Source organism: Heterodontus francisci, chromosome 14 (genome assembly GCF_036365525.1).
Source record: "Heterodontus francisci isolate sHetFra1 chromosome 14, sHetFra1.hap1, whole genome shotgun sequence".
Taxonomy (NCBI): Eukaryota; Metazoa; Chordata; class Chondrichthyes; order Heterodontiformes; family Heterodontidae; genus Heterodontus; species Heterodontus francisci.
The window spans coordinates 64,153,631-64,168,059 of record NC_090384.1 but is presented as its reverse complement, the minus strand read 5'-3'; the positions used below and the strand labels follow the sequence as shown (position 1 = coordinate 64,168,059).

The following is a 14,429-nucleotide window of genomic DNA, read 5'->3' as shown; positions in this document are numbered from 1 at the left end:
AAACTGCGACTCAAGCGCAATACAGGGGCAAGTGCAAATATTTTGCCACTGCATACTGAAGAACGTGTACCTGGCAAGATGGGAAGCCATGATGCAGCCTACAAACGCAAGACTCACTGTATACCACGATCCTCCAATTAACTGTATGGGAGCAGTAACGCTGGAATAAAGGTATGGGAGCTCTGGTCAAACATTCTACCTTGTTGATACTAACGGTCCAGCAGTTGCAGCGCTACCAGCTTCAAATTGTGACAATCCATGAGATCAACAGCGTGCCAAGGATCGGCGTCCAAAACGGATGTAAGTCTTGGATGGATTCAATAGGGTCACAACGAAAGTACTCGGATCACTTTGATACAATGGGAAGTTTCAAAGGAGTAACCACTCTACATATGAGAGATAATGCCATTCCTTCTATAGATCCACCAAGAAAATAAGTCTCCATATTAAGGACAAACTTAAAGCTGAGCTGGATGCTGTAGAAAGGCAAAGAATTATTTGGCATGTTCAGCGCATAGAATGGTACAGTTCTATAACAGCAGTGATTTTTTTTAAAAAAAGCAACATCAGGCTAAATTTTTTTCCGGCAGGCATGGACACGATGAGCTGAATAGCCTCCTGTGCCGTAATTGTTTATGGTTCTATGGTTTGGATGTTTGGACCCTAAAAGGCTGCACCAGGCATTAAAACAATGTGCTCATAAAATCCCCACCTTGGAAGAAGTGAACCCAAGTTCGCAAGAGCTAGATTCTTTTCTAAGCTAGATGCATAGCACAGATACTGGTCTGTCCATCTCTCTGAATGTTCACAAGAGTTAACGACTTTCAGAGCTCCATTTGGAAGTTCCTTTTTTGCGCTTACCATTTGGTTTATCAGTAAGCCAGGATTTATTTCAGCAACATATGGATCACATGGAGAATGTTCCACTGTGTGTCTGTATTACTGACGATCTAGCAGTGATGGGCAGCACAAAAGAGGAGCACAACAGGAATCTGCACATCCTAATGCCAACTGGCAGAAAGGCCTTGTATTCAACAGCAAGAAGTGTGCCATAAACACAAGTCGCATCAACTTCTCTGGCTCAGTCTACACAGTTGCAGACATAAGATTGGATACCAGCAAGGTAGAGGATATCCAGTCCATGCCAAGTCCACAAGACAAAGAAGGCCTCTGGAGGTGTCTCTGTTTATTTAATTTCTGAGCTCCCTACATCTCCACTTTTCAGGTAAGTATTTATCTCTATGGGTACTCTTTGCAAAGGATACGCCTTAACTGTGGCAAGCAGACCACCATATGTATTTGACTTGCTGAAGCAATCGCTGTCGACAGAGGCGGGTTTACAGTATTATGACCCGAATAAGGATACCATTCTTGAAGTAGCTGCTTCATTGAAAGGTCTTGGGGCATGCTTTCTGCAAGAGGGTCGTCCAATTGCTTTTGGATCAAAGAGCTTGTCACCCACACAGGCAGGTTATTCCAATGTAGAAAGGTAAACATTAGCTCTGTTATTCAGAATCCCCAAGTTTCGCATTTATCTTTTAGGCCAGCATTTCATAGTTGAGACGGATCATAAATCACTGGCTATGGTATGGCAGAAATTGCTCGCCAGTGCACCACCCTGTCTACAACGGTTATTGATAAAAGTGCAAGGATATGACTGTGTGGTCAAATATAAGCTGGCAATCATATGGTGATCTCTGACACTCTTAGCAGACTGCCCAATCCCAGAAAATGTGAAGACATTCCATTAGACGTCCAGGAATCAATATAGAACTGGAAGATCTATATCGGGTAGATTTGATACAGTTCAGATAAGGGAAGTGCGAGGAATCTCAGGAAAAAAAACTTCCAAAGACCCAGTTTTAATGGAGTTATGGCAACTTGTTGTCAAAGGATGACCTGAAACAATACAAGAAGTTCTTGTAGAACTTAATCTTTTGGCCATACTGAGACGAGTTGTGGGTATCTTGTGGTGTGATCTTCAAGGGAAGACAGGTGTTAATTCCACAAACATTTCACCATGGCATTCTTTCACAGTTGCACCAAGGTCATATGGGTGTTGAAGTCCAGAAGACTTGCACATGAAACAGTCTACTGGCCAGGAATTAACAGTGATATCAAGTGAGCAGTATGGTTATGTGAGGCATGCCAACATAAAGAGCCACTTCTTCTGCATAAAGTTCCATCGCATCTTTGGACAAGGATAGCCAGAGCCCTCTTATCTGTTGAAGGTGACAATTATCTATTTCTAGCCAACTACTTTGCTCAAGTTCCCCATAATTTGACAATTGAGGGACATACCAAGCCAATCAGATGCTAACGCTATCAGCGCAATATTCAGCTTATTTTGCCCTCCGGGGGAGATAATATCAGATTATGGACCACGGTACACTGTCAAACTGTTTGAAGTCATGTGTAAGAAATGGGCGATGAACCAAGTCTCGTCACATCTTCACCACATCACTCTAGGTCGAATGGTCTAGCCGAAAGAATGGCACGCACGGTCAAATCACTGATTGATTGTGAAGTGATGAGAAACCAAATAAGATCTGCATGTAGCCATATTGCACCTAAAGGGCAACACCAGTTGGCACAGGATTACCATCACCATTATATTTGGAAGATCAAGTAAGACCACTCTACCAAGTCACCACTTCATGAAATTTCCATCCATACAGGACAGACTGCTAGCAAAACAAGAGTAGATGAAAGCTGTACACGACAAACATGCAGGTGTGGAACTACCACCGTTACAGATCAGATAGAAGGTCAGAGTGATCCATCCACAGGAGAAAACATGGTTTCTCGTGGAGATGTCCAAAACCTTCGAACCAAGATCGTATGAAATTACCACCCCTAATGGAGCAGTACTAAGAAGAAACTGATGTCAGCTGAGGGAACTAGATAACAACATTGTGCCTGATAACCCTATTGCTTTGAGAACACGTTCACATTCCAATCCACAGGGTGTGAAGAAAGTGATGTGTAATGCTCAAGCACAGGATGACATACAAGTCAAGAAAGGAAAGGGGGAACAAAGTCGACCAGTCTAGTTGTCAACCAGTCTACAGAGTGACAATCATAGAATTGTTAAGTGCAGAAGGTGGTCATTTTGGCCTATTGTGTCTGCACCAGTTCTCCAAATGAGCAATTTACCAAGTGCCATTCCCCCACTTTCTCCCTGTTACCCTGAATATTCTTCCTTTTCAGATAACAGTCTAATTCCCTTTTGAATGCCTCGATTGAACCTGCCTCCACCACACTCTCAGGCAATGTATTCCAGATCCTAACCACTCGTTGCGTGAAAAAGTTTTTCCTCATGTTGCTTTCGCTTCTTTTGCCAATCGCTTTAAATCTGTGCCCTCTCTTTTTGATCCTTTCACAAGTGGGAACAGTTTTTCCTTATACACTCTGTCCAGACCCCTCATGATTGTGAATACCTCTATCAAATCTCCTCTCAGCCTTCTCTTTTCCAAGGAAAACAGTCCCAACTTCTCCAGTCTGTCTTCATAACTGAAGTTGCTCATCCCTGGAACCATTCTCGTAAATCTTCTGCACTCTCTCCAATGCCTTCACGTCTTTCCTAAAGTGTGACGCCCCGAACTGGACACAGTACTCCAGCTGAGGCCGAAATAGTGTTTTATACAAGTTCAACATAAGCTGCTTGCTCTTTTATGCTATGCCCCTATTAATATAGCCAAGGATACTGTATGTTTTATTAACTGCTCTCTCAACCTGTCCTGCAACCTTCAATGATATGCACATTTCCCCCCAGGTCCCTCTGCTTTTGCACCACCTTTAGAGTTGTACCTTTTGTTATATTGTCTCCCTATGTTCTGCCTACAAAAATGAATCACTTCACATTTCTCCGCATTGAATTTCATCTGCCACTTGTCTGCCCATTCCACCAACTTGTCTGTGTCGTTTTTGAAGTTTTACGCTATCCTCTTCACCATTCATAATTGTTCCAGGTTTTGTAACATGCACAGATTTTGAAAGTGTGCCCTGTACACCAAGGTCTAGGTCATTAATATATATCAGGAAAAACATGGGTCCCAACACTGACCCCTGGGGAACTCCACTACGAACCTTCCTCCAGCCCAAAGAACATCCATTAACCGCTACTTTCTATTTCCTTGTCACTCGGCCAATTTCGTATCCATGTTGCTACTGTCCCTTTTATTCCATTGCTGACAATTTTGCTCACAAGTCTGTTGTGCGGCACTGTATTAAATGCCTTCTGGAAGTCCATGTACACCACATCAACAGCATTGCCCTCATCAACCCCCTCTGTTACCTCTTCAAAAAACTCCAGCAAGTTAGTTAAATATGATTTTCCCTTAACAAATCTGTGCTGGCTTTCCTTAATTAACTTGCATTTGTCTAAGTGACTGATAATTTGGTCCCGAATTATTGTTTCTAGAAGTTTCCCCACCACCGAAGTTAAACTGAAAGAGCAGCAACTACAGGCCAATCTTTACATCCTTTTTTTGAACAAGGGTGTAACATTTGCAATTCTCCAGTCTGCTGGCACTACCCGTGACTCTAAGGAAGACTGGAAAATTATGGCCAGTGCCTCCGCAATTTCCACTCTTGCATCCCTCTATCCTTGGATGCATCTCATTATCAGCTTGAATTAGTAGATCACCTCTCATATTTTAGAGACATTTGACTGAAGGACATGAGTCAGTGCATATGTAAATATTATTCAAAACTGTTCTCTTTCATTGTGTGCACAGTTTATCCTTTGTGCATTTCTATTTTAGGAAAGGGGGATGTTGTGATATCACTTTAACAGTCTGAGTAATTCACACATCATCACAGGAAGTGATGTTAACTGACGCATGACAGTTCAGTTGGAATTGTGTTAGTCACCTCGTCACACATGTATTATAGAGCTCTCTTGTAAACCTGTTTCTTAATGAGAGAGAACCTACAATTTAATTACTTTTGCCCATAAATTTTCAACTATTCTTGTGTTTTTGTCGTCTTTTGTGAAGACAGATACAAAATACTCGATCAAAGTCTCTGCCGTTTCCTTGTTTCCCATTTATTAATTTCCCAGTCTCATCCTTTAAGGGACCAACAATTACTTTAGCTACTCTCTTCCTTTTTATCATCTTGTAGAAGCTCTTACTGTCTGTTTTTATATTTCTTGCCAGTTTGATCTCGTTCTGATTACTCCTTCTTTATTTTTTTTGTAGTCATTCTTTGCTGGTTTCTAAATGTTTCCCAATCTTCTGACCTACCACTAATCTTCACAGCGTTGTTCGCCTTTTCTTTCAATTTGATACCATCCTTAACTTCCTTAGCTAGCTACTCATGGTGCATTCTCCTCGGAGAGTCTTTCTTTCTCAATGGCATATATCTTTAAGAGCCAGGAAATATCTCCTTAAATGGCTGCCACTGCTTATCTACCCTGTAACCTTTTAACCTATTTTCCCAGTCTACTGTAGCCAACTCTTTCTTCATACTTTTGTAATTGCCTTTATTTAAGTTTAAGATACTCGTTTCAGATCCAAGTTTTTCAACCTCAAACTGAATGTGAAATTCCATCATGTTATGATCACTCTTCCTGAGAGGATCCTTTTATTGTAAGATCATTCATTAATCCAGTCTTATTACATAACATCAGTTCTAAAATAGCCTGTTCCCAGTTTGTTCCAGAACCTATTGTTCTAAGAAACTGTCCCAAATACACTGTATGAACTTATCCTCAAGGTTACCTTTGCCAATTTGATTTCTCCAATCGATGTGAAGATTAAAATTGCCCACGATTATTGCAGTACCTTTCTTACAAGTCCCCATTATTTCTTGATTTATACTCTGTCCTACAGTGTAGCTACTGTTGGGGGGCCTATAAACTACTCCCACCAGTGACTGCTTTCCCTTGCTATTTCTTATCTCCACCCAAACTGATACTATATCTTGATCTTCCAAGCCAAGATCATTTCTCACTACTGTACTGATCTCATCCTTATTAGCAGAGCTACATCACATCCTTTTCCTTTCTTCCTATCCTTCTGAAATGTCAGATACCACTGAATATTCAGTTCCTAGCCTTGGTCACTCTGCAACCACGTCTTTGCAATGGCTATCATTTCATACCTGTTTATTTCTGTTTGTGCTATCAGTCATCCATCTTGTTACGAATGCTGCAGGTGCATTTAGATAAAGAGCCTTTAATTCTGTCTTTTTATCATTTTTCACTAGTCTGACCCTATTTGCTAGTGCACTATTATATTAAGTGCATATTGAAGACACTATATGAGAATAGATTAACAGATAACCTAAAAGGGAACCAAAAGTCTTTTATAACCATAAATAGCAAAAGAGTGGGGTGGATTAGAGACTAAAATGGCGACCTTCTTGTGGAGGTAGAGGGCATGGCTGAGGTATGAAATGAGTACTTTGCATCTGTCTTCACCAAAGAGAATGCTGCCAATGTCACAGTAAAGGAGGAGATTGTGAAGAAATTGGATAGGGTAAATATAAAGGGATACTTAAAAGGTTGGCAGCGCTCAAAGTAGAAAAGTCACCCAGGCCAGATGGGATGCATGAAGGAAGTAAGGGTGACAATGGCTATGGCCACAATCTTCTAACCCTCCTTCGATATGAGAGTGATGCCAGAGGCATGGAGGATTGAAAATGTTACAACACTGTTCAAAAAAGAGGGGAGGGATAAGACTGGTAATTACAGGCCAATATGCCAAATGGTAGGTGACAAACTTTTAAAGACATTAATCTGGGCCAAAATTAATTGGCATTTGGCAAAATATGGGTTAATAAATGAAAGCTAGCATGGATTTGTTAAAGGCAAATCATGCTCAACTACCTTAGAATCGTAGAATCATATAAATTTCTGGTACAAAAGGAGGTCATTTGATCAATTGTGTCTGTGCCAGCTAAAAAAAAGAGCTATCCAGCCCTATCCCACTTTCCAGTTCTTAGTCTGTGGCCTTGTCGGTTGTGGCACTTCAAGTGCATATCTAAGTACTTTTTAAATGCAATGAGGATTTCTGCCTCTACTACCCTTTTCAGGCAGTGATTTCCAGACCCCCACCACCCTCTGGGTGAAAACAATTCGCCTCAACTCCCCTCTAATCCTTCTACCAATTACTTTAAATCTGTGCCTTCTGGATATTGGCTGCTCTGTTAAGGGAAATAGGACCTTCCTATCCATTCTATTCCTCATAATTTTATGCATGTCAGTTAAATCTCCCTTCAGCCTCCTGTTTTCCAAAGAAAACATCCCCAGCCTATTTAATCTTTCCTCATAGCTAAAATTCTTCAGTCCTGGCAACATCCTCATAAATCTCTGTACCCTGTCAAGTGCAATCACGTCCTTCCTGTAATGTGGTGTGCAGAGCTTGTATGCAGGACATTTTGTACTACAATGATACCGGGGATAAATGAATTGTTACGTGGAGAGACTACAGAAACTGGGGTTGTTCTCCTTGGTGCAGAAAGGTTAAGGGGAGATTTGATAGAGGTGTTCAAAATCTAAAAGAGTTTCGATAGAGTAAATATGGAGAACCTGATTGCAGAAGAGCCAGTGACTAAAGGACACAGATTTAAGGTAATTAGCAAAAGAACCAGTGACAACATGAAGAAAAAAAATTTACACAGGAAGTTGTTAAAGGGTGCACTCCTTGAGAGTGTTTTGGAGCAGATTCCATAATAACTTTAAAAAGAAATTGAAGAAATACTTGCAAAGGAGAATTTGCAGTGCTATGAGGAAAGAGCGGGGGGGGGGGCGGGACTAATTGGATCATTATTTCAAAGAGCTGGCATAGGCATGATGGTCCGAGTGGCCGCCTTCTGTGCTGTATCAGTCTCTGATTGTAGCTAGTTATTTCTTGATAAATGTACCAGTCCTACAGGTTCTAAATGCAGAAGTTCATCTTACTATGCTGTTTAAAGCAGCAATTGGGGTGCTTCAAAGTTTTGCCATCCTGGTGTGCGGCATGATTATGTTTATAGTAAACAGCCTTTGTAATGGTTCTTGGCCTTCAAAGTGCATGTTCAAAAATAAACAAGTATTCCTACATTGTCCTTGCGCATTCAATAGTAGGTAGCACAACGCTCATAACAGTTTTAAATCAGCATGCACAAAGTTGTACTGCTCTTGTGGTTTAATTACTATTTGTTCTGTTGCAGAATTTTGAAGATGTCCGGTGCAAATGCATTTGTCCACCGTACAAAGATAATGCAGGCCAAATTTATAACAAAAATATATCGCAGAAGGATTGGTAAGTAGGCTTCCCTCATAATATTAAATCACTGACATTTTATAAAAAAGCTATTGCTGCTTTTCTCTTCATCAGCCTCTCCATTAATTTTCCTGCAAAAGTTTGTGAAGACAAGTGAATTGACCATCATAGAATGAGTGTAATGTAGGGTATGGTAATGTAATTCAACCAGCAATACAGAGGCCTGGACTAATGTTTGAGAGAATGACCCCAGCAGTGGCAGGAAGAGGCCCTTAAGTGGCTGTTAATAGGCCACTTAAGGGCCTCAATTGGCCTCTGGGTGGGTGGGCTGTTATCAGCCTATCCTGCCCCCAGCAAAATCACTTGGCGATGGGGCGGCAACGGGCCCTTCACCACCCGTCGCGATTCTATGGGCCAGCATCTGTGAAGAGAGAAGCAGAGTTAACATTTCAGGTCAGTGACCCTTCATCAGAACTAGCAAATATTAGAAATGTGAAAGGTTTTGAGCAAGTAAAGCAGGGGTGGGGCAAGAGATGATAAAAGAAAAGGTTTCAGAGAACTTCTAACTTTTTCCTGCATTGTGTCTATCGTACAGCCTTTCACTGAACCTCACTGCTTTGCTGCTTTCTATTTTCAAACATTGGGTTATGTAAAACACTCTGTATTTTATCTCTTGCTGTTCACAGGCAAAAAACGGGATCATTGACATTCCAAGAACATCAAAGCTAGGTCAATAACATCTTAATTACCCATCATCTCAGGGCCTTTATTTGAAACATGCACAAACACTATGCTTTAAAATGCATTTTTTTTTCAAATCTTTTCTGCAGAAAAATGAAGAAATCATAAAACATGTGCGAGATTCACATTGACTGTAGGTCTGTTTAGAAAATCCATAAGATAAGATGGTGTGGAAAATGGAAATGGTAGGTTGGTTCAATTGTATCTGAGGCATATTGCTGAAAGAGCATAGAAAGAGTTTTATTCTCCATCTGATCTGGAGTATCCGATGCCAAAAGTGGAAACCTAAATGAAATTTTTAATTGTTCAGTACTTAAATTCCATCGGCTTGTTAAAAATTCATTCTTGGGAATGTGGATGTTGCCAGCAAAGCCGACATTTATTGTCCATCACTAGTTGCCCTGAGAAGGTGGTGGTGGGCTTTTTAAATCGCTACAGTTGTGTGGTGAAGATGCTTCCACAATACTGATGCTTTGTAATAGTTTGATTCAACTGAGTGTCTTACTAGGCCACTTCAGAGGGCAATTAAGAGTCAACTACGTTGGTGTGCGACTGGACTCACAAATGGGTAGGAATGGCAGGTTTTCTTACCAAAAGAAAATAAGGGGCTGGATTTTATGGTCCCTAAGGTGGGATCGGAGGTGGTGGGGCGGGGCCCATAGAATTGCGATGGGTAGCGGAGGACCCGTTGCTGCCCTGTCAGCAAGCGATTGTGCTGGGGGCAGGATAGGCTGACGACGGCCTTCCCGCCCAGAGGCCAATTGAGGCCCTTAAGTAGCCCTATTAATGGCCACTTAAGAGCCTTTTAACCATTAGTCCAGGCCTCTGTATTACTAGTCGTTACATTACCATACCCTACATTACACTCATTCTAAGATAGTTAATTTAAATCTTTGAAGGGATTGAGGAAGTAGATGAGTGGAAGACATGGTTATCTATTTCAGGTCACAAGGAGGTACCATTGGGGGGCTATGCTATTGTAGAAGTATCAAACAAGATACTTAGACTGCCATCAGTAAACCTGAGTGCATATCTATGGCAGACCAGAATTTCCAATAGTCCCATTAGATTAGGAGTTCTTAGTCTAGGTCTGTTAAAATTTGTGTTCTAAATTGCAGTATCTTTGCTCCCTGCTGATCAGATTTCTGCAGCACTGTATGCATTGGAAGATATTTGTTTATTGCAGGTCTATTATTTCTTTTTTTCTTTTGGGCCTCCTTATCTCGAGAGACAATGGATACGCGCCTGGAGGTGGTCAGTGGTTTGTGAAGCAGCGCCTGGAGTGGCTATAAAGGCCAATTCTGGAGTGACAGGCTCTTCCACAGGTGCTGCAGAGAAATTTGTTTGTTGGGGCTGTTGCACAGTTGGCTCTCCCCTTGCGCCTCTGTCTTTTTTCCTGCCAACTACTAAGTCTCTTCGACTCGCCACAATTTAGCCCTGTCTTTATGGCTGCCCGCCAGCTCTGGCGAATGCTGGCAACTGACTCCCACGACTTGTGATCAATGTCACACGATTTCATGTCGCGTTTGCAGACGTCTTTATAACGGAGACATGGACGGCCGGTGGGTCTGATACCAGTGGCGAGCTCGCTGTACAATGTGTCTTTGGGGATCCTGCCATCTTCCATGCGGCTCACATGGCCAAGCCATCTCAAGCGCCGCTGACTCAGTAGTGTGTATAAGCTGGGGATGTTGGCCGCTTCAAGGACTTCTGTGTTGGAGATATAGTCCTGCCACCTGATGCCAAGTATTCTCCGAAGGCAGCGAAGATGGAATGAATTGAGACGTCGCTCTTGGCTGGCATACGTTGTCCAGGCCTCGCTGCCGTAGAGCAAGGTACTGAGGACACAGGCCTGATACACTCGGACTTTTGTGTTCCGTGTCAGTGCGCCATTTTCCCACACTCTCTTGGCCAGTCTGAACATAGCAGTGGAAGCCTTACCCATGCGCTTGTTGATTTCTGCATCTAGAGACAGGTTACTGGTGATAGTTGAGCCTAGGTAGGTGAACTCTTGAACCACTTCCAGAGCGTGGTCGCCAATATTGATGGATGGAGCATTTCTGACATCCTGCCCCATGATGTTCGTTTTCTTGAGGCTGATGGTTAGGCCAAATTCATTGCAGGCAGACGCAAACCTGTCGATGAGACTCTGCAGGCATTCTTCAGTGTGAGATGTTAAAGCAGCATCGTCAGCAAAGAGGAGTTCTCTGATGAGGACTTTCCGTACTTTGGACTTCGCTCTTAGACGGGCAAGGTTGAACAACCTGCCCCCTGATCTTGTGTGGAGGAAAATTCCTTCTTCAGAGGATTTGAACGCATGTGAAAGCAGCAGGGAGAAGAAAATCCCAAAAAGTGTGGGTGCGAGAACACAGCCCTGTTTCACACCACTCAGGATAGGAAAGGGCTCTGATGAGGAGCCACCATGTTGAATTGTGCCTTTCATATTGTCATGGAATGAGGTGATGATACTTAGTAGCTTTGGTGGACATCCGATCTTTTCTAGTAGTCTGAAGAGACCACGTCTGCTGACGAGGTCAAAGGCTTTGGTGAGATCAATGAAAGCAATGTAGAGGGGCATCTGTTGTTCACGGCATTTCTCCTGTATCTGACGAAGGGAGAACAGCATGTCAATAGTCGATCTCTCTGCACGAAAGCCACACTGTGCCTCAGGGTAGACGCGCTCGGCCAGCTTCTGGAGCCTGTTCAGAGCGACTCGAGCAAAGACTTTCCCCACTATGCTGAGCAGGGAGATTCCACGGTAGTTGTTGCAGTCACCGCGGTCACCTTTGTTTTTATAGAGGGTGATGATGTTGGCATCGCGCATGTCCTGGGGTACTGCTCCCTCGTCCCAGCACAGGCATAGCAGTTCATGTAGTGCTGAGAGTATAGCAGGCTTGGCACTATTATTGCAGGTCTATTATACTTCATTGGTAACATCATTGCAAATGAAAATGTAATAACACATGCTTTATTTTTGCACAAAACTTATTTGTAGTCATGACCATTAGATGGTGCTATTGCATACAGCTTGACAAGTAATATTGCTATTTACTTAACTATAGTAGATGGTATGACTATAAATAACTATAATGTGAAAAGGTGATGTATATGCATCTATGTGAAAATGCAAACTCTTTCTTACTGGTCCCACAGCCCTCACTTGCTGATACCTTCTTCTAGTGATGGACTTAATGATAGGAGCTGCTGGTATGGAGAATTAAACCAGTGTGTCCCATATGTTATTTTTGGGCAAATTTCGTATTCATTTAGATGAGGAATATCAGTGATGGGATTGGTGGATCAAAGATTTTTCCATTTCTTGGCAATCAGTTTCAACATTAATTATTGCTCTGGAGAGAGTACAGAGGAGATTTACATGAATGTTGCCAGGGCTTGAAAATTGCAGCTATGAGGAAAGATTGGATAGGCTAGGATTGTTTTCCTTAGAATAGAGGAGCTAATGGGTGCGTAATTGAGGTGTACAAAATTATGAACGCCTAGATACAGTAGACAAGAAGGACCTGTTTCCCTTAGCGGCGAGGTCAATTATCAGGGCGTACAGATTTAAGGTAGAAGGATTAGAGGTGACGTCAGGAAAAACTTTTTCACTCAGAGGGTGGTGGCTGTATGGAATTCGCTGCGCGGATCGGTGGTGGAGGCAGAATTCCTCAACTCTTAAAAGGTACCTGGACCTGCACCTGAAGTACTGTAACCTGCAAGGCTGTGGACCAGGTGCTGGAGGGTGGGATTAGAATTTGTGGCTAATTGTTTCAGTTGGCGCAGACACGATGGGCTGAATCGCCTCTTTCTGTGCTGTAATTTTTCTATGGGCAGATGTAGAGTAAATTTCTTACTAAGTCTCAACGTTAATGGAGTGTGATTGTGACATTTTAGGTTTTTTTGGTTAGACTACATATGGAGTATTGTGTACAGTTCAGGAAACTGCACCTTAGAAAGGATACATTGGCTTTGGAAGGAGTGCAGCACGGGTTTAGCAGAATGTTACCAGGGCTCCGTGAGTTAAGTTATGGGGAGTGTTTATATAAACTGGGCTTGTATTCCCTGGAATATAGAAGGTTAAGGTGTTATTTGGGTTTTTTTGGATTTTGAAAGGAATTGAGAGATTGGAGAGAGAGAAACTTTTTCTGCTGATGAGGGAGTCTAGGACGAGGAGACATAACCTTAAAATCAGAACCAGACCATTCAGGAGAGAAGTTAGAAAATACTTCTTGGGGAAAAGGTGTGGAACACTCTCCTGCAAAAAGCATGGGATGCTAACTCAATTAATAATTTTAAATCTGAGTTTGATAGGTTTTTGCTAACCAAAGCTTTCAAGGGATATGGAGCCAAGATGTGTGATTGGAGCTAGGGTACAGATCAGCCATGAACACATTGAATGATGGAACAGGCTTTAGGGGCTGTATAGTCTATTATAGCCTGTCACTCTAGAATTGGCCTTTATAGCCACTCCAGGCGCTGCTTCACAAACCACTGACCACCTCCAGGCGCTTATCCATTGTCTCTCGAGATAAGGAGGCCAAAGAAGAAGTCTACTATTCCTATGTTTCCACTTCATACATCCGCTATCCTTGTGGTCCCAGTGAGTGCACTCTCAATTAGTTGCAAAATTTGTGACAACTTATAAGCATTTTTGTGCTGAGTCCTGTGTCTGTTAGAAACTGGGTTGTGACTACTTGAACTCATTTTATATTGCCAGCAGAGGAGACTTTCTTTTAACTGGACCCAGGTGATAGAAAAGCACCTTAACCCTAGTCGAATTTCTATCTGATAGGAGAGATTAAATCTTTTATAGGCTGGAAGAAAAGGGAGTTTAGCGAATCAGACCAAGTGTTATAACTTTACTTCCCTTTGTCTGCAGCTTCCCTGCTGGGAGTGCAAATTAGCCATTAAGTTGCAACGCTGTTTAGGTGAGCCATTTTGGGTCTCAATACCTAATGAGCTCTTCAGATGGCAATCAGCAAGTGCCTTCAAAAGACATAATGTAGATTGTCATTCTTTTCATGTTTGGAGTGGAAAAAGTCAGTATAACTCCAGTGGTTAGGAGTACTTAACCAATACTAACATTTTCTGGCTTAGGTGCTTCAGAGTTGGCATCATGGATGGAAAGGTGCTGATTTGTGCTCCTCTACCTAAAACTACTTGCTGATGTCCACTGAGAAGCTCATTGTTTATACAGGAAATCTGAAATGGCAGTTTTAATTGGGGAATAGAAAAATAATTTGATATGCTGTATGGTGTAAGGTTTTGAATCTTTATCATGAAACAATTGTTCATTTGCTTCTTCAGGAAGGTTCAGTAGAAAATTCTAACATTTGCAAGCAATTTAGTTGTAAGGTTAATGCATAAAATAGAACAGACTAGAATGTTGTTCCAATTCTGATCTGTAATTGTGCTGAGTATCCAGGAATAGGAACAGAAGTAGGCCATTCAGCCCCTTAACCTTGTTATGAAATG

At 42.1% G+C, this 14,429-nt stretch overlaps 1 protein-coding gene across 3 annotated transcripts in view; it reads left to right on the top strand.

Annotated features, from left to right (window-relative positions):
* The window catches only part of tmem9b (TMEM9 domain family, member B), an 83,172-nt gene that overhangs the window by 8,883 nt on the left and 59,860 nt on the right, over positions 1-14,429 (top strand). For all 3 annotated transcript variants that reach the window (XM_068046360.1, XM_068046359.1, XM_068046361.1), the window contains exon 2: positions 8,161-8,252. In XM_068046360.1, the coding sequence (XP_067902461.1) occupies positions 8,161-8,252 (92 nt within the window). The remainder of the gene's footprint in view (positions 1-8,160; positions 8,253-14,429) is intronic.